The 18,942-nt window shown below is 49.2% G+C and overlaps 1 protein-coding gene across 1 annotated transcript in view; it reads left to right on the forward strand.

Annotated features, from left to right (window-relative positions):
• Window positions 1-72: 72 nt before the first annotated feature.
• Window positions 73-18,942, forward strand: part of PI4KB (phosphatidylinositol 4-kinase, catalytic, beta) — a 28,455-nt gene continuing 9,585 nt past the window's right edge. The window contains exons 1-5 of the mRNA XM_010857516.1: window positions 73-1,041; window positions 7,908-8,844; window positions 13,444-13,488; window positions 15,916-16,143; window positions 17,012-17,239. Of these exons, the coding sequence (XP_010855818.1) occupies window positions 1,037-1,041; window positions 7,908-8,844; window positions 13,444-13,488; window positions 15,916-16,143; window positions 17,012-17,239 (1,443 nt within the window). The 5' untranslated portion in view covers window positions 73-1,036. The remainder of the gene's footprint in view (window positions 1,042-7,907; window positions 8,845-13,443; window positions 13,489-15,915; window positions 16,144-17,011; window positions 17,240-18,942) is intronic.

Consider the following 18,942-nt stretch of genomic DNA (forward strand, 5'->3'; position numbering starts at 1 on the left):
TAAGCGACTCCTACCCTGTGAGTGCCCCTTGCCCTGTGTGTGAAGGGGTCCCTCTCCCACCCTGTCCAGCACAGCCTCCCCCGCCCCCACACCTGGGTTCGACTACAAAACTATCCTCCCGGTGACACCTGCACCCCGGGTTCCTTCTCCACCTTTCTTCCCGAACCTGGGGTCCTCCCCTGCTTTTTGGCTTCCTCTTCTGTTTAGCTCCTCCCTCTGCCGGGGATTCCCCCCTCCCTCACGCTTATCCCTGTTGCCTCCGTCCCGAATTCTCTTCTCTTAAGTCGTCAAGCCTTTCCACATCACGATGCCTTTTATGGGGTCCATCCTTGTTTGTCTTTCCTCATTGTCTGTGCCCCAGCCCCCTTTCCCACGGCCTCTGCCTTTATCCCTTTTCCTGTTTTGCCCCTTAACTCCGATGTCTCTGTGCATCCCCAACCCCTGCTTCCCGGGCCTCTGTGGCCGTCTCTTCCTCTGCTGCTTCTAATTCCATTACCTCACTGCCACCCACCCACCCAGCTCCTGGCTTCCAAGAATTGTCTATTCCTTCTCCTTAAGGGATCTCAGGCCCTCACCATCATTCCCAAAGTGCTGTTTACATTCTGCTTTGACCTTAATCCTTTCTTCTCTAAAGTACTTAATGATTCCTGTAACTCTTTAGCTTTTCTCGACCCTTCCTCAGATCTCCCAACCTCTGGAGGTTTGTTCCTGTAGAAGAGAGATCTGACAGTGCTCCTTCCCATTCAGGATTTCCAACTTTGACACCTCCCTCGAGTTTCAAGGGTTTTGCTGATCCTTGTGGTACTGTTTTCCCTGTGGTCTTTATGTGTTCTCTGTCACTCTACCTTTACATACCACTTATTTCAGGATCAACTAAACCTTGAGCTAAGAAGATGTGTTGGGAGGAGGGGGGAGCCTCAGCTGTCTCAGGCTTTTCTCTGGACAGAGGGTGTTTCAGAAGGATGGAGCAAGTTTGAAGCAGTTCCTATCAGATTACACTTTGCTGGAGGAATGAACAGGCCTGCATGGAAACTGAATGAGGTTGTGAGAAATTTTGTTTTGGATAATTTAATTTTAGGCTTGTCTTAGAGGGATCACAGAATATAGTGTCTTCCCACCCCTAAGAGGAATCGGTTTACTCTCAGTGGCTTTACTAGAATGGTTTTGGTTGATTCCGTAAGACCTTAAGCCTGGAGTGGATTTGGTCAGGGGGTAACTGGGAAAAGGAACATGAGCCAATGGAAAGAGCATGTATATTGAGAATCAGGACTCCTGAGTTCAGGATGTGACTTCTTCACTTGACCTTTAGCGTGACTTTTTTTGGGAAAATGGTCCACTCTATAGGCATAGGTACAGTAATAGGCACATAGCACAATGTGGGGGAAAATTTTTGACTTCATTATTTGTTTACAAAACACAGGGTTCCTCAGACACAAGGTATTTATTAGTAGTGATTCAGTTCTGAGAATTTTCCTTCATTCTGGTCTCTCTGTTCAACCTTTCTAGTCTCCAACCATGGGAGTAAATCAGTTTGAAAGGCAAGCTCCAGGCCTGACTCTTTCATCTGCCTTGATTTGTTTCCCCACTGCTTCAAGTTGCTGACCAGCTTTGCTCTTGCTCTTGTTCTTGAGCCATAACTCCAGATTCTGTAGGCGTAAAGTACGTTTGTGGGAAAATCCTTTGAGGAAACTGGCTGGAAAAGAACACTTGGATTGAGTTGGGACTTAGGAAGCTAGTTGCTCACCTGTATACCATGTCTCTCTCTTGGCCTCCAGTAGTGAAAAGGACACGTGAAGTTCCCTTCATCTTCCTACTCTAAGCCTGTTTGAAAGTAATCATGCTACCTTGTCCCACTTCCCCCTTTTTCTGCCTCCTCGTTAGCCAGCCAGTGTCCGAGTTCATAAGTCCCCTTTTTAGGAGCAGCTTTGCTCCTTGGGAGCACCCCTAAAGATAAGTCATATTCCTCCTAGTTGCTCTGCTTCCTTCTCAGAGCTGGGTCCACACTGTGTGAGGACACATTTGCTGAACACTATCCAAAGCAGCAAATTGAGATTGTCTAATTTGGGGAAGAAGCTTGAGAGGGACCTTTCAGTAAGTCGCATGAGACCGGAGAGAGCCTAGTTCAAGTGCATTTGGAGCTTGTGGTGGGGAGGAACAGTTCAGAGAGAGGTGAGTGTACAGGTTGCTTTCTTTGCCATCTGTCAGTTACACCAGGGGCTCCCAGAGCTGGCTTGGGCTGTCTGGCTGGTATCTACTTATACCAGCTCTAGAGCCCTGAACAGATTTCTCCACTTCATTCAATATTGACTTAACTTCCCTGAGACCACTGTTCTCCCTACCCTATCCCCTAATGCCACTCTGCCTTGGGACCTTGGGTCAGCATTTACCTGGTTCCTGGTAGGGCTCGAGCCTGTTTGATGGCTTGGTTCTGTGTTTCTACAAGGGAAGGGTTGTACTCAAACTCCATTTTTACCATTGAGGTTAAGAGGGAAGGATGAGCTAAGACCTCCTTAAAGAAAGGTTTGAGTTAGACTTTGAGACATGAAGAGGGAGTCCTCAGGAGCAGAACAGGCAGCTTAGGATGATTAGAAGTCCCTTTTGAAGAGCAGCTTCTTCTTTTTTTTTTTTTTTAATTTTATTTTATTTTTAAACTTTACATAATTGTGTTAGTGCCAAATATCAAAATGAATCCGCCACAGGTATACATGTGTTCCCCATCCTGAACCCTCCTCCCTCCTCCCTCCCCATACCATCCCTCTGGGTCGTCCCAGTGCACTAGCCCCAAGCATCCAGTATCATGCATCGAACCTGGACTGGAAACTCGTTTCATACATGATATTTTACAAGTTTCAATGCCATTCTCCCAAATCTTCCCACCCTCTCCATCTCCCACAGAGTCCATAAGACTGTTCTATACATCAGTGTCTCTTTTGCTGTCTCGTATACAGGGTTATTGTTACCATCTTTCTAAATTCCATATATATGCTTTAGTATACTGTATTGGTGTTTTTCTTTCTGGCTTACTTCACTCTGTATAATAGGCTCCAGTTTCATCCACCTCATTAGAACTGATTCAAATGTATTCTTTTTAATGGCTGAGTAATACTCCATTGTGTATATGTACCACAGTTTTCTTATCCATTCATCTGCTGATGGACATCTAGGTTGCTTCTTTTTAAAAATTATTATTAAAGACATATGTGCATTTGGTAACGAATCCAGTGGTACTTAAAGAATTTATGATGAAAATCAATAGTCCCTTTCCCTTTATCCCTACTCCTGAAGATAACCTCTTAGTTATTTTAGTGTTTCTCTCTGACAGTTATTGCCAGAGCTTTAGATAAAATTTTTGTTCTTCTGTTTTTTGGTTTATTAATCATTACAAAAGAAGACTGTGTTTCAGAAGATTCATACTTCTCTTGTTTATATGTTGTTTTTGTTTCTACTGGAAGCCTGAGTACTTTTAAATGACATATTTGAACCTCCTTTCCGTTAACTTTTTAAAAAATTATTTATTTTTAATTAGAGGATAATTGCTTTACAATATTGTGTTGGTTTCTGCCATACATCAGTGTGAATCAGCCATAGGTACACATATGTCCCCTCCCTCCCACCTCCCACCCTATCCATTAACTTTTAATAGCCTCTCTTAACTACCTTGTAGGATGAAGATATTGTCTCCACTACTCTTTTTTCCGGTTCACATGATCCATCTCTCCATCTCAAAGGGATCTTTTTTTTTTTCCAGAGGGATCTTTTAAAAGGTGATGGAAAATTGAGCTCACCTTTCTGTTTGGAGGTAAAGCAATAAATAAGATGATCTCTTAAGGGTCATTCTATGAAAATACAGGAACATATTAAAAACATGAGGACCAATCTGAAGCAGTCATGTTTATCTAATTCGTGGAAAAAGATTTCAAGAAGGGGATGGTGATTAACTGTGTGAGGAAATTGATTTGGGGCTCTTTACATCTTGTCCTAGCAGAGACCAATCCACCAAGTTGTTTCATGGAGGCCAGTGGAGGGTTGTTTGTCTAGAATCTTTTGAGGTGATGAGAAGCAAGAAGCCAAGTTAAGTGATAGCGTTCCCTACCCCCAGAATCTTCTGCAGACTTGGATGCTCAGTCACAGAAGACATGCACGTGTGCCTCTCCGTCCTCCTTCCCTGCTGTTCTCTGCTTGGCCCTGAGCAGCCCTCTGATGCTCACCTGAGGATTCCCTTCTTTGCCCAGACATCAGGTGTGGAGCCAGTTGGTTGTCAATATTCCCGTCCCCCTCCCACACACACCCCTTTCCGAGAAGCTAGCTGCTAGTCTGGGCCATGGTACACCTCTTCAGTTCCCTTCTAGCCTCACCGGAAGGCCACTTTAGGCTCCCAGTGTGAAGTGTGGAGCCTCAGTTGTCTGTGTCCTTGAGAGCCATAGGAGTCTTTTGATATTAAAGGTTTGGATTTTCTTCTCTGGGGTTTTTCTAGTTCTCTGACTTAAAAGGGGAAAGGTGGTGAATACAGAAACCGTTTCTTCCTTTTTTGCTTTCTAGTCCTTTCACTCTCTTTAGAACAGTTACTCATCAAAGCTATATTTTCTTTGCATTTCAGAATGAATTAACTGATGTTAAAGACCATATCTGAATTTAGGTTTTGAAAAATCCATTTCTTATTTCTTATTGCCTAAATTACCAAAACAACCATTTCCTTCAGCTCCTCCTTCTCCCCATGAGTTGCTTCAGAGGCAGGCAGTTCCTGAGGCTCAGGAAGGCCAGGAGGGAAGCCAAACTCCTGTTTGGTGGTTTCTAGTGGCAGAGCTGCCCTTTACAGGAGAGGAGTTTGCTTTTCCTCCTCCTCTTGACATTATCTGTTCCCTGGGGAGTAAAGGTTGTCAAATGGGGGACCTGTTCTGTTCAGTGGGCAAGTCCCCTAAATACTGTAATATGGGATTTCTAGCTCAACCCTGGGATAAAAGAAATGATGGCCTCCTCGCCTTCCTTCCTGGTGCCAGTAGTAATCCCAGTTGTGACCATTTCCAGATCGTCTGTATTTCCTAGTGAAATCTGAAATGCTGTATGTGGGAGGATGTCTGAACTTCTTTTCCCTTGGAAGTTTTAATAAGTGGTCTTTTAGGAGCTTTTGGTGTCTTGAAAATCTCTGGAGTAGAGGAAAAGAGAATCATGTGCCAAGCATAGAGAGATTGAAAAAAAAAAGAGTTGGTTATATAAAGTGATCTGAGTCTGTTTTGTGAGTGTCTAAGCAGACCTAAAGGGTAGTAGTGGCCCCAGATGAATTTGAGGAATCTGAGAACCCTTGGTGCAGGGCGCTACAGAGTTGCAGCAGGTACTGATGAACACTTCCCTCTTATTATTCCTGTGCGACCCACAGCTGCGAGTAGAGACAGATCCACATGGGCAGAGGCGGCCATGCCGGTTCTGCTGCTCAGAGGTCACTGCCTCATTTGGGAAAGAGCATAGTGAAAGAGTCGCCACCTTCTTGCTGATTCCAGTCTCAGACTGCATCAGAGAAATTTAATTGGGGGATGAACTTCTTGCTTGACAGAGTTAGGCGAAAAATAAACTGAATTAGCCTTTTTTTTTTAAATACTCCTTGAGAACTTAAGAGTTCTCCATCCATCTTCCTGCACAACGTTAGTGGTTGACTGCTGGGCGAGAGCAAGCTGGACTATGTATGTTGGGCAGATGAAGGTAACCTTGAGTCTTAACATTTCAGAGGTTCAAGAAGAGGCACTGAAAGAGTAGCAGTGGAAACTCAGGCTTTGCAGAGTGACTAGAGAGTCTGTATCTTGAGCCTCCTTCCACTTACTTGGGTTCACTAGGGTCAGTCCCCACTTATCAGGTTCGTTGATGTCACTATCAGTTGGAAATTACCTGCCTTCCAGCTCCACAACTGCTTCTGCCTTCCTCCTGCTCATGCTCTTGAGTGTGACGTAGCCGCACGCTATATGTATTTGTGATGAGGCCTCTTGAGTCCTTTGCTACCTACAGCCAGACTCTGGAGCTGCGTCAATCTGACATTAATATAGTGTACCTCTCCCAGTCCTTGCTTTGAGATTTCCTCCTGTTCTGCACTGATTCTCCTGATCTGGATTTAGTGAGTCTCTGAAGAATCATTCTAGGCAGGCAGTGGCGTTTATCAGGTGTCCTCTCACTGACTTTCCTTCTGATTCCTCCAGAGAGGAATTGTTGGTTGTATGTTTTCTTCTCCTTTGGAGATTCTGGACACATGGCTTCCAGCCTATCTTTTTGTCTTCTCACAGCCCCTCCAGTTCTTGGAGTGTGTGTATGAGGATGGGGGAAAGTGGGGTTGGGATAGAAGAGGGCTCACAGAAAACTAAGTCACTCTCCTTATAAACAACATAGGCATGTGCACGTGCATAGTTTATTAACCTTTTAGGTGATTAGGATTTAACTAGCATTGGTAGCAGAGAGGGCGATGGCACCCCACTCCAGTACTCTTGCCTGGAAAATCCCATGGGCGGAGGAGCCTGATGGGCTGCAGTCCATGGGGTCGCTAAGAGTCGGACACGACTGAGCGACTTCACTTTCACTTTTCACTTTCCTGCATTGGAGAAGGCAATGGCAACCCACTCCAGTGTTCTTGCCTGGAGAATCTCAGGGACAGGGGAGCCTGGTGGGCTGCCGTCTATGGGGTCGCACAGAGTCGGACACGACTGAAGCGACTTAGCAGCATTTGTAGAGTACTACTGTGTGCCTGTACTAGACTTCCTTGTAGTTCAAACAGTAAAGAATCTGCCTGCGAGGCAGGAGACCAGGGTTCGATCCCTGGGTTGGGAAGTTCCTCTGAAGAAGAGAATGGCAGTCCACTCCACTTTTCTTGCCTGGAGAATTCCATGGACAGAGAAGCCTGGTGGGCTATAGTCCATAGGGTCGCAAAGAGTTGGACACAACAGTGACTCACACACACACACACACACACTGTGGGCCAGGGACAGACATGTTAGTTCTTTCGCACACATAAAGTTACTCACTTTGTTAATACACAGTGACATTAAGAAATAGACATGTTTCTTCCCATTTTACAGTTGAGGAAACAAACTCGGAAGATAGGTGGTTTGCCTAAGTTTACACACATACTGGCAGAGCCTAGATTTTGAATCTCAGCCTGTTTGAGTCCCAGTTCAGGAGTTTTCCCACCATCCTTCAGCTGCCACAGCACTGGAGGAAGGGAGCATGATGTCATGTCCTCAGACGAGCAGAGAAATGGCACACCTCAGCAGGGCTGACGATGGATGTTTCTGAGCTATTTTCTTCTCGGTAAAGCCTGGTATGGTGGTTGCTGGCCATTATTTTTTGGGTGCATTGAGTCTAAAAAGGAAGGTAAGAAAAGTATCTATAACTGGAAAAACACATCAAGATTTTAGCACTAAATAAAGGTGAGATGTTCAGGACCTGTGTATGGAGTGTTACATGAGGAACAAAATACAGTTTAAAGAGGAAAACATAAAGGTTACTGGCAAGGTATTTGAGGGAGATATCGGAAGAGCATGGAGGGAGAAAAAAGCATTTGAAGAGTGGGGACAAGAGAATTAAGACCAGAATTGCTTCCCAGTCTATCTGAAGAATTTGTAAACCTATATAAACATAACAAACATAAAGCAACATTTAACAAATACAAGTTAAGAACAGAGGCTAAATTGAGTAACCAAGCACAGAAGGAGTGAAGAGTAATGTAGGGGTCGGAGGTGGAAGGTGGGAGTCAGGGTAAGCTTCCTGGGAGGGGATGACTTTTCATCTGAGTTTGAATGAGTCCCGGAAGACATAAAGAGAGGGGATGCCTGGGAAGGTGTCCTGGTGAGGGCCAGACCTGAGGTTGGCACCACTAATGGTGTGTGTGTGTGTCTCCCTTTCTCTTCCTTTCTCCCTCCTTCCTTCTCTAGCTTGGAAGCTCAAAGTCTGGCTGTGGCCATGGGAGACACGATAGTGGAGCCTGCCCCCCTGAAGCCAACTTCTGAGCCCGCTCCTGGCCCACCAGGGAATAATGGGGGCTCCTTGCTAAGTGTCATCACGGAGGGGGTCGGGGAGCTCTCGGTGATTGACCCTGAGGTGGCCCAGAAGGCCTGCCAGGAGGTGCTGGAGAAAGTCAAGCTCTTGCATGGAGGCGTGGCCATCTCTAGCAGAGGCACCCCCCTGGAGCTGGTCAATGGGGATGGTGTGGACAGCGAGATCCGTTGCCTGGACGACCCACCCGCCCAGATAAGGGAGGAGGAAGATGAGATGGGGGCCACGGTGGCCTCAGGCACAGCCAAGGGAGCAAGAAGGCGGCGGCAGAACAACTCGGCCAAACAGTCTTGGCTGCTGAGGCTGTTTGAGTCGAAACTGTTTGACATCTCCATGGCCATTTCATACCTGTATAACTCCAAGGAGCCTGGAGTGCAGGCCTACATTGGCAACCGGCTCTTCTGCTTTCGTAATGAGGATGTGGACTTCTATCTGCCCCAGTTGCTTAACATGTACATCCACATGGACGAGGACGTGGGTGATGCCATCAAGCCCTACATAGTCCACCGCTGCCGCCAGAGCATTAACTTTTCCCTCCAGTGTGCTCTGTTGCTGGGGGCCTACTCTTCAGACATGCACATTTCCACTCAGCGACACTCCCGTGGGACCAAGCTACGGAAGCTGATCCTCTCAGATGAGCTGAAGCCCGCTCACCGAAAGAGGGAGCTGCCCTCCTTGAGCCCAGCCCCCGACACAGGGCTGTCTCCCTCTAAAAGGACCCACCAGCGCTCTAAGTCAGATGCCACCGCCAGCATAAGTCTCAGCAGCAACTTGAAACGAACAGCCAGCAACCCTAAAGTGGAGAATGAGGACGAGGTAAAATTCCCGGGCGGGACGGACGGGCAAGCCAGGTGGCATGGAGACAGGATGTCTGGTTCAGGGTTACTCTGTCCGTTTCACTCCTTCCCTCTGTTTCATTTCACCAATTAAAGATGGAATGTTAGAATGGAAAAAAGACCTTAGGATTCATGTATTCCAGCTGCCTCGTCTTACAAAGGAAGAACTCAGAGACCCAGGGAGATAAAGTGACTTGCCTCAGGTCGTATAGCTTAGTAGCAAGGCTGATACTCCTGACTGTCCAGTGGGTTTTTACTAAATTGCACTACCATCCTTTTACTTCCTGAGAACTGTGGCAGAGAGCCTCCCCAGCCTGACTTGAACCCTGGGATATCCACCAGGTCCTCTCAAAGCAGCAACCATGGCGGGGAGGAAAAGGGGTTCTGTGTGTGAATTCTGTGCGTGCTGGGGGAGGGGAGATGATAAGTAGACCCTCAGCTTCATTCCCCTGGCCACTGCTCTTCATAATCCCTCTCCCTCACTCCCTGGAGATCCTGCTCCTTGTTGACATAAGGGTAAGGTTCATTCCCTGTCACTGAGGCATCTGCAGAATGCCTTCCCGCCTGCCTTTCCTTGGGGGAAGGGCTGTCTTGCTTGTCTCTTTCCCATATCATTTGGGAGAAGCACAGAAGGAAGAGGGAAGCAGTCCTGATACAGAGTAAATCTTGGGCACACCCAGTGTCGAGTCAAGGACCTGAACCCAAGAAGAGAAAGCAGCAGTCGGGGTGTCCCATTTAGGATACAGAGTGGGGTGAGATAAGCCACCAGCTGGTCATATTGTTCAGTCTCTAAGTCGTGTCCGACTCTTGGCGACCCCGTGGATGCAGCACGCCGGGCTTCATACACACCATTTATTCCACATCTGGACAGAGAGCAGGGAAACTTGCCCCATGAACAACCAAGTGTTAGTGACCTACCTAATGTCCCAGCCAGAAAATGGTCCCCCAGTCCCCACCCCACCCGACTCCCCACCAGCCAGGCTCCCATCTGGCTGCCAGCCTAGCCTTAGGGAAGAAGGGAGAAAAGACTGAGGCATTTGCACTTGCTGGAGAATGCGTGTAGCCATGGTGCTGGCATCTGCCTCTCTGGGGCCCACAACCCACCCACATTTTTGATACAATGGGACTTCTTTCAAGTAAAGAGGTCAGAGTGACTAGGGCAGGGAAAGGCAGGAGGGAAAGAGAATACAGAGCCTGGTCTGTCTGGAAATTTGGTGTTGTGATACATTTACTGAGCACTTAGTACGTGCCAAGCGTCATGTCAGATATTTTACATTTAATCCTCACAACAACGTTAAGAGACAGGTATTGTTTTACCACTGAGGAAACAGAGGGGTTAGATGATTTGCCTCAAGTTTCTCAACCAGTGTCTGTCACACCCAGCCTCAGCTATCAGAGTCCACACGGGGAAGAACAGCCTAGGCCTTAGCCATGAAGGTTTCCACGCCCATGAACAGGCAGGGCCCAGCTGTTCTCAGAACCAGAATGGACCATTTTCATTTCCAGTTGAGCTTGGCAGGAAGCCCAGGGTCATGAAAGGAGGCTGTTGGAGAGCAAGAAGAATCATCCAGAGCTGGTGGGACTGAGGTCATGCAGGGTTTGGGAGCTCCTCTTGGGGTCAAGCCTGTAGTGGTATGAGTGTGAGCAGCTGTAAGTGAATCCCTTGGTGCCTCGTGTCAGGCGCCTCTTGGCTTTTCTCCGTGGGCATTTTGTAGTACTCATCTTAGGGCCAGGAAAACTGAGGCCTTGGGCTTTCTGTCCTCTGTGTTGATCCTTAGTCCCTCTTGCAGCCCACTACTGCCTAGGATGGGATTTGGGGTGATGCTGAGACACAGGTATTCTGTGAATGCTAAAATCCTCTAGATTGGCTTCTCCAGCTGCCATTCTTCCCAACCTGGCTCCTTTTTCCTGGGTCAGTAGATCCAGGGACGAAAGGAGACACCACTCCCAGGTTATATGATGCTAGCAGAAAGAGACACCAGAATCCACTGTGGCTCCCCAGGAAATGTGAGAGTGAGAGTCACCAGGAGTCTAAGCGTTGGAGTCTTCAGCCCAGAGGTCTCTCCAAACCCCTTTGACTTTTCGAAGATACATCTTTCAAGGCCTTTGTCTTCCAAGTATTGGTTTTCTTTCTTCTAATTGTCCACCTCCCCTGTCATACAACATTCATTCACTCAGCCTGTAGTTCTCAAGCTTGTCCACGCAGAGCCTGTGCTGGAAGCAGCAGGGATGTAGAATAAAATGCTGTCCTTTCCTCCAGGAACTTACAAAGTAATAGGGAGATCCCATTATCTAGGAAGTTGTTTGGTTTGTGACTCTTCAATTTTGTATCCTGAAACTTTACTGAATTTCTTAGTTCTAGCGATTTTCTGGTGACTCTCTTGAAATGTTGATTCCTGTACGTGAGAAGGAAGTATACAGCTCACTAAAACAAAACGCAGGATTATCTAAGGTCTGAATAGAGACTCTCAAAGGAGAGACACCCTGTTCGCCCTCTCTGGCTTTCCCCGTGGGCTCTGAGTTTAATACTGTGCTCCCACCACCAGCAGGGACCCTCTGGAGGGTGAAGCGAGGACTCCAAGAAGAATCCCAGGTGCTCGTGCAGTCTCTTCCTGCCTAGGGTCTCCCAGCAGAGTTCTTCTCTCCCCACATTTCACAGAGGGTTCTGTTTTTTAATGAGGAATCCTTTACACTCTTCCCTACAAGTAAAGGGCTCCAGCACTGATTTCTCCCATCTCCTCCCGCTCCTGCTCCCACCCACTGCCCAGCCCAGCCCTTCAGAGCAGTTTTTCTCAACCTCGTCAGGGAGCTCTTAAGTGGGGCAGGTAGTTTTCCTTTCCAGTTGTAACCACTTGGTGGATATTTTGGCCTAGGGTGGGGGCTCAGGGAACGGAGTGATTTAGATCCTACCCCCACCCAACACGTTCCCCCTGTAATGTAGATCAGCCTTGTCTTCTCAGGGCTATAACCTTTGTACAGAGAAATCTGTATATCACACTGGAAGCCCAAGAGGCCTTCCAGCCCGATAGAGTGTGATGTCAGCTTCTTGGCCTCAAGCTTCTCTCCTAAGAGCTGACTCAGTTTGAGTGACTCAAGTCTCCAGAGGAGGAGAGAGGAGCAGTTCATGGTATATCTCCCTGCCCCCAAGGCTGTTAATGAGTCAGACAGGACCGTCCTGTCTGTAGAAGCAGCTGGCACGGGGCTTGTGGAACCCAAATCCTGCCTACTGTTCCTTCCCCACCCAACTCCGGGGTAGAGATTGAGCCAGCAAGTCATCATCAGCCTGCGCATCCTGGCTGCCTTGGTGCTCCCTCCCACCACCACTCCCCTCCAAGCAGAAGAGCTGTGGCCTTGGGAGAGTGTACAGCTTGACTTCTTCAAAGTGCCACTCTCTCCAGATTCTTTAAAGAAAGACCCAACAAGAGGGCCTCCAGCTGGAATAGAATGTAAACCGTGGAATCGAATTAAGTAGATGCTTGAAATTCTGATTGCAGAGTAGCTCAGTGACCACTGCCCTCCTGCCCTGAGAGCGGCTTTGACTTTGTCTCTCGAGTCCAGGACCCTCCCTTCCTGTGCACCGTGTACCCATATTGCCCCTCTCCCTGTCCTGGGAGACCTTGGTGGACAGAACCCAGGGTGGGCCTGTGCACGAGCGCAGCAGAGCCACTCAGTGACTTGCAGCACCAGTCCTGTCCCTGTTTTGCTCGCAGACACTAGTAAGACAGGAATGGGGTGAGTTTTAGCTAACTCCCCCGAACTGGGACTAGGACAGCTGCTGTGGAGCAGCCAGCCACTCAGCTTTCTCAGACGGATTCAGTTGGGACCTGGCTTCTCAGCTTACATCCAAAAATTGTAGTTTATTGAGTGTCACATGAAACGGCCTGATCGGAAGCCCACAGAAGTTTGGTAGGGAAGAGAGTTACTCGTCCTTAACTCCCAGCAGCACCTAGCACAGACGTTTCATGCTCCTGGGTCCCTGCTAGCCCTCATCACATGATTCAGGGGTGGGATTGGGTTTCCCAGGGTGATAATGAGGCTGATTAGAGAGGAGATGTACCTGGCACTGAAAGGTTAGCTCTGCTTTCTCCTTGACATCTCCAAGAAGCTTGAGGAACATGGGATTTCTGGTATGGGGGCCATGCAGCTTGTTAAATTCAGTCTCAATGGTGGTCTCCATGGAGAAGGGGTTGGTTGAGCATGTGAGTGAATAAAGAGGAAGCAGGAAAGCTTTGCAGCATCAAGGTACCTGCCTCCCTGACGGATCCAGCTGTAGGATTTTTTCCTAGAAGGAAGGCTTGTGCAGGCAAGAACAGAAGGGCAGGAAATGAAAAGCAGAGGCCACTACCTCTTCAACCCTTCTGACCTCAAGGTCTACGCTAGCTTTCTAGCATCTTCCACAATGTCAAGAATCTAGGCAAGTGGCATTTGTGGGCTGACTTTCTTTCATTAAAGCAGAAGGGTAGAGCTGCATAAAGAGAAACAGTTATGATCCAGGTTGGAGCTAAATTCTATGCCTTTGTCTCTCTCCCTTCCCTCCCTGCCCCTTTCTTCTCCCCCTTGCCCTCCGGCCCTTTCCCAGGAGCTCTCCTCCAGCACCGAGAGTATTGATAATTCATTCAGTTCCGTAAGTCGGGCCAGGCTGGGACTGGGTGGCAGGCTCCCCCCATGGCCGCATTTCCTCTCCGTCCCCAGGTCTTCTGAGTCCCCAGGTCAAGGCTGGAGTTAAAAGTTGCCTTTTCTTCCTGGGACTTCAGCCCCTAACTCCCAGGCCTCCGAGACCTGGAGGAGCCCCTGCTCTTCGTTGCCAGTGCTGAGGGGGCTCAGTTGATCCTTCTCCCAGGACAGCTGGGTTGTAGTGCAACGCAGCCCCCAGCTCTTGGTTCTCTAGAGCAAACAGCTGGGAGAGAGGTAGAATTTACCCCTGGATTGAAGCCAAGAGCTGCTTGGCAGAAACCCCCAGGATCCTGTTTCTCCCACCCAGCACCCTTTCCCTGTGGCTTCTGCCGTCAGACCATCAAATACTTATTCAGTGTCTTCCAAATGCCAGGCCCCATGCTGGGTGAACTGACTGGAGAAGCAAATAGGATTTGGCCTGAAGGAACGTTGCGCCTCCCCACACCAGTTTCCTTTTTAACTTCACATTTCTTTCAGGTCTGAGTTCTTCCCTTTCCCAGCCCCCTGCCCAGGATGTTTCGTAACCCTCATTCTCCTTTCTTGTTCCCTCTGGACTAACCCCTGACCCTCCGGTCCCACAGGGTCTCGGACCTTGTTGCTGGGCAGAGACGTGAGAGGAAATGCTGGACCCTCTGGGAGTTTGGATGATTCTTTTACGTTTTACTTTTGATTTGTCTTCCCAATCAGTTTTCTCTGTTCTGTGCTGATCCCCTTTCAGTCATGACTCCTATCTCCTCCCATGTGGCAGTGCCTCTCTCTCGAGGCCGGGGGTCATATTTCCAACATGCTGACGTAACTTAGGGGCTCCCAGCCCAAAGGCTGAATTGAGGATGGGAAGGAATTCTGTTGTTTCTAATCTGAAATAACTATGAATTGGTTGGGGTGGAGGGTCTTTGGGACCATGACCATTTGCCACCTGAGTGGATGGATTAGGGGATCAGGATGAATGAAGGAGTGAGTCTCCAGATTTCCTCTTCCTTTCTTTCTCTCTCTCTGAAGCCCCTAGGATATTTCCAGGGACCAGAGGTCTAGTTCTGTTGTCTTCCTGTCTTTATCTCTTTTTCAACCCTGCCTCCCGAAGCATTCCTGACTGATTCAGACACCTGGGTCTTCATTACTGTGTGGGGCCCTGGGCCAGTCCCCTGTGGGTAGAGCCTGAGAGCTGAGCTGTCCCTTTGAACCCTGGCTCTGAGCACATGCAGAGCTGGGCCTGGTACTGCTCAGCTTTGCAAAGAAGCTCTTTATGGCAATGTGAGGGGGTGAGGGTAGAAATTCTCACTCGGGAAACTGAGCTTGACACACAAAGAGGGAGAGAAGCCTGGTGAGTGAGATACTACTGTTTCTATTTGAGGAAGAGAGATTGTCCTTGCCTAGCTGAGGAGAGATGGGCCAGGGAGCTGGGTGGCCATCTTGATAAAATGCCCCTTAAGGTGGAAGGACTTAGGCTGAGAAAGGAGCCCTTTTCCATGTCTAGCTGAGCCCATCTCTTTCCCCATCCCCGCCTGACTCCCAACACTGACTTTGCCCTTTCTAAGAATGAAGTGCCCAGCGTGAGCAGCCAAGCCCACAGGAGGGAGCGAATGTGGGTAGCCTAGTCCCTGAGAGGTAGGGGAAGAGGATCCAAGGAGGAATCACTGAGACAGGCCTTCAGGGCCGGCACGAGGGCCTGAAAGGAGCTGTCTTCTCCACCCACCTGTGCACACCTCCCAGCCTCCATCTGCTTTTTCTTTCCCCGTTGATTGTTCCCTCATTAGTGCAAAGTCTGCTCATCCTGCCTCATACCCTGCATGCGCACTGACCCTCGGCGAGAGATTGTGGGGTGGGCAGGGGGGTGCTGTGGAAGCAGCAGGAGTCACTTGAATGGACTGAATCCTCCTTTGAAAGGAGGGGTACTGATTCACAGCTCCCCTCTGGAGCTCTGCGGGCCTGCTGGACACCCAGCCTAGGGATCCTGTGGGGAGAGGGATGGCCTCGTTGTTGAGATGGGTGAAGCACTTCAGGTGTGAGCAGCATTGCTGTCTGGGTCCCTGGCAGACCTCTCTGGATGTCATCCTCCCGTCCGTCTGGGAGCCTTGGGACAGTTCCTCGGGAACTCAAGTCCAAGAGAAGTGGGGTGCATCGAGTGACCTGGAGTCACACACCCCCTTCCCGTCAAGAAACAGCCTGTGAAGGAGGGCAGTGCTGGCTTTTCCGCCTGTTCCCAATTCAGGTTGATGGGCGTGGGTGGGATCTCCTGAGAGGGCCGTCAGGTCTCCCTTCCCTGGAGTACTGGAAACACTGGGACCCCTGGCCTGCGGGGCTAGTTGTGACTGAGTGGGAGGACCACTTTTTTCTATGGTTTCTTCACCATCTTTTACTTCACGCCACCCCCCTGTAGCCCGTCAGACTGGCTCCTGAGCGAGAATTCATCAAGTCCCTGATGGCGATTGGCAAGCGGCTGGCCACACTCCCCACCAAGGAGCAGAAGACACAGCGGCTGATCTCAGAGCTCTCCCTGCTCAACCACAAGCTCCCTGCCCGAGTCTGGCTGCCCACTGCTGGCTTCGACCACCACGTGGTCCGCGTGCCCCACACCCAGGCTGTCGTCCTCAATTCTAAGGACAAGGTAGGTGGGCTCGGGCCTCAACCAGACCCCTCATCTGTCTCTACTCCCGTGGCTGTGTGTACAGGCCCAGGGAAGCCCCCCTGGCATCCTGAACTCCTCCATAGCTCATATGCACCTGTCAGCCTTGACTTCACCTCCGCTCTGTTGTGATTCCAAGCGCCCGCCTGTCCCTGTTCTTGGGCTTTGTTTTTCTGGACCAAAGAGGCCTAATGTGTTCAGCTTGCCTCCTGCTCTGTCTCAGAGAAGAGCCACTCTCCTCACCTTCTAGTCCTTCTGGGAGCCCTTCTCCAGCCCTTCCATAACTCTGAGGCTTTCCAGGTACAGCAACAATAAAAGTAGAGAAATGTTTGTTTCTAAGACCTTTTCTGATCACAGTGGGCAGGGAGAAGGAGAGAAAGGTGCCCAGTTCACGTTGGAGAGAATTAGCTAAAGTAGTATGCTGGTTGAAATGTGTACTAATGGTTCAGATGTTTGTTTGTTTTTTCCAGAAGACGTATTGAAGATTAGAATCCTGGGCACAGTGCCCAGCTTTTTCCTAGTCTTTCGGTTTTGAGGACAAGTCCGCAGAGGCATTCAGGCCTCTCTGATGGGTGGTAATTGATAGTTTGGGGTGGTTTTGGTCAGGTGCACCCTCTGTACATTTTGAAGCTCGGCTGAACATTTGCTAGACCTATATACTCTCAGCCAGACTCTTACATATGTATTCACAGGATCAGTTCCTGCCCTAAGTAGGGCATTCCTGGTGTCTGGGGACTGATGGAGGCGCTGGTGCAGGGGTGGGTAGCAGGACAGACTGTGTTACCAAGGTTGAGTTTGAGGAGAGCAGTGGTGGAGGGATATTACAAATACTGTTCTCACTACCCCCCAGGCTCCCTACCTGATCTATGTGGAGGTCCTCGAATGTGAAAACTTCGACACCACTAGTGTCCCCGCCCGAATCCCCGAGAACCGAATTCGGAGCACCCGGTCTGTAGAGAACCTGCCCGAATGCGGCATCACCCACGAGCAGCGGGCAGGCAGCTTCAGCACCGTGCCCAACTATGACAACGATGACGAGGCCTGGTCGGTGGATGACATAGGCGAGCTGCAGGTGGAGGTGAGGGAGCTCCGAGGAAGTAGTACTGGCCATAGGGCCTGTTCCAGGCGCTTTCAATGTATTTGAGACAACACAACACTCCCTGAGGCAGGCTGGAGCAAATGCTCAAATGAGTTGGGTAGTTAGTGACAGGGGTGAGCGGGGAAGCACTGACTAGGTCTAGTCTGGAATAAATTCGAAAGTGAAAGTGGAGAGTGAAAAAGTTGGCTTAAAGCTCAACATTCAGAAAACGAAGATCATGGCATCCGGTCCCATCACTTCATGGGAAATAGATGGGGAAACAGTGGAAACAGTGTCAGACTTTATTTTTCTGGGCTCCAAAATCACTGCAGATGGTGACTGCAGCCATGAAATTAAAAGACGCTTACTCCTTGGAAGGAAAGTTATGACCAACCTAGATAGCATATTCAAAAGCAGAGACATTACTTTGCCAACAAAGGTTCATCTAGTCAAGACTATGGTTTTTCCTGTGGTCATGTATGGATGTGAGAGTTGGACTGTGAAGAAGGCTGAGCACCGAAGAATTGATGCTTTTGAACTGTGGTGTTGGAGAAGACTCTTGAGAGTCCCTTGGACTGCAAGAAGATCCAACCAGTCCATTCTGAAGGAGATCAGCCCTGAGATTTCTTTGGAGGAAATCGTGCTAAAGCTCAAACTCCAGTACTTTGGCCACCTCATGCGAAGAGTTGACTCATTGGAAAAGACTCTGATGCTGGGAGGGATTGGGGGCAGGAGGAGAAGGGGAGGACAGAGGATGAGATGGCTGGATGACATCACTGACTCGATGGACGTGAGTCTGAGTGAACTCCGGGAGTTGGTGATGGACAGGGAGGCCTGGCGTGCTGCAATTCACGGGGGTCTCGAAGAGTCGGACACGACTGAGCGACTGAACTGAACTGGAATAAATTCAGTTGGAGCTTGTTTTCCAGCAAGAAGAATTTAGGCTTAACGTAAAGAGGAACTTCTAAGCCCAGGGGAGAGTGGAAAGTTTAATCAAAATGTATATTGAACACCTGCTATATAAAGCAAAGAAGAATAAGTCATATGTTTGTTCATTCAAGGAATATTTATGGAGGGCCTTCTTTTTGCCCACTCTGAGTGCTGTGTGCTAGTAAACAAGGCTTGGACCCTGCCTGCAAGGAGTTTGTGACCTAATAGGAGAGAGAACAAGCCCAGTTAGCAGGTAGATGTAGTGTGGTGTGATCCAGGTTGTGCTGGACAGAATTCGGTGCCAGGCAAGCATCTGCAGGTGGCTGCTGCTGCTGCTGCTAAGTCGCTTCAGTCGTGTTGGACTCTGTGCGACCCCATAGACGGCAGCCCACCAAGCTCCCCCGTCCCTGAGATTCTCCAGGCAAGAACACTGGAGTGGGTTGCCATTTCCTTCTCCAATGCGTGAAAGTGAAGCTGCTCAGTCGTGTCCGACTCTTAGCGACCCTATGGACTGCAGCCTACCAGGCTCCTCCGATCATGGGATCTTCCAGGCAAGAGTACAGGTGGGGGTGGCGCTTATTCCAGACTTGGGGTTGGACACACCCCAGATGATTTCCTGGAGGAAGTAATATCTCAGCTGAGGCCTGGAGGTAGGTAGGAATTAGCTGGACAGAGTATTCCAGGCAGAGGGGACACCTCGTGCAGAGACCAGAAGACACAAGGGAGCTTGGCCTATTTTAAGAATAGAAAGAAATTTTGTGTGGCTCTGATGT

This window comes from Bison bison, unplaced genomic scaffold (assembly GCF_000754665.1).
Source record: "Bison bison bison isolate TAMUID 2011002044 unplaced genomic scaffold, Bison_UMD1.0 scf7180017864381, whole genome shotgun sequence".
Classification (NCBI taxonomy): domain Eukaryota; kingdom Metazoa; phylum Chordata; class Mammalia; order Artiodactyla; family Bovidae; genus Bison; species Bison bison.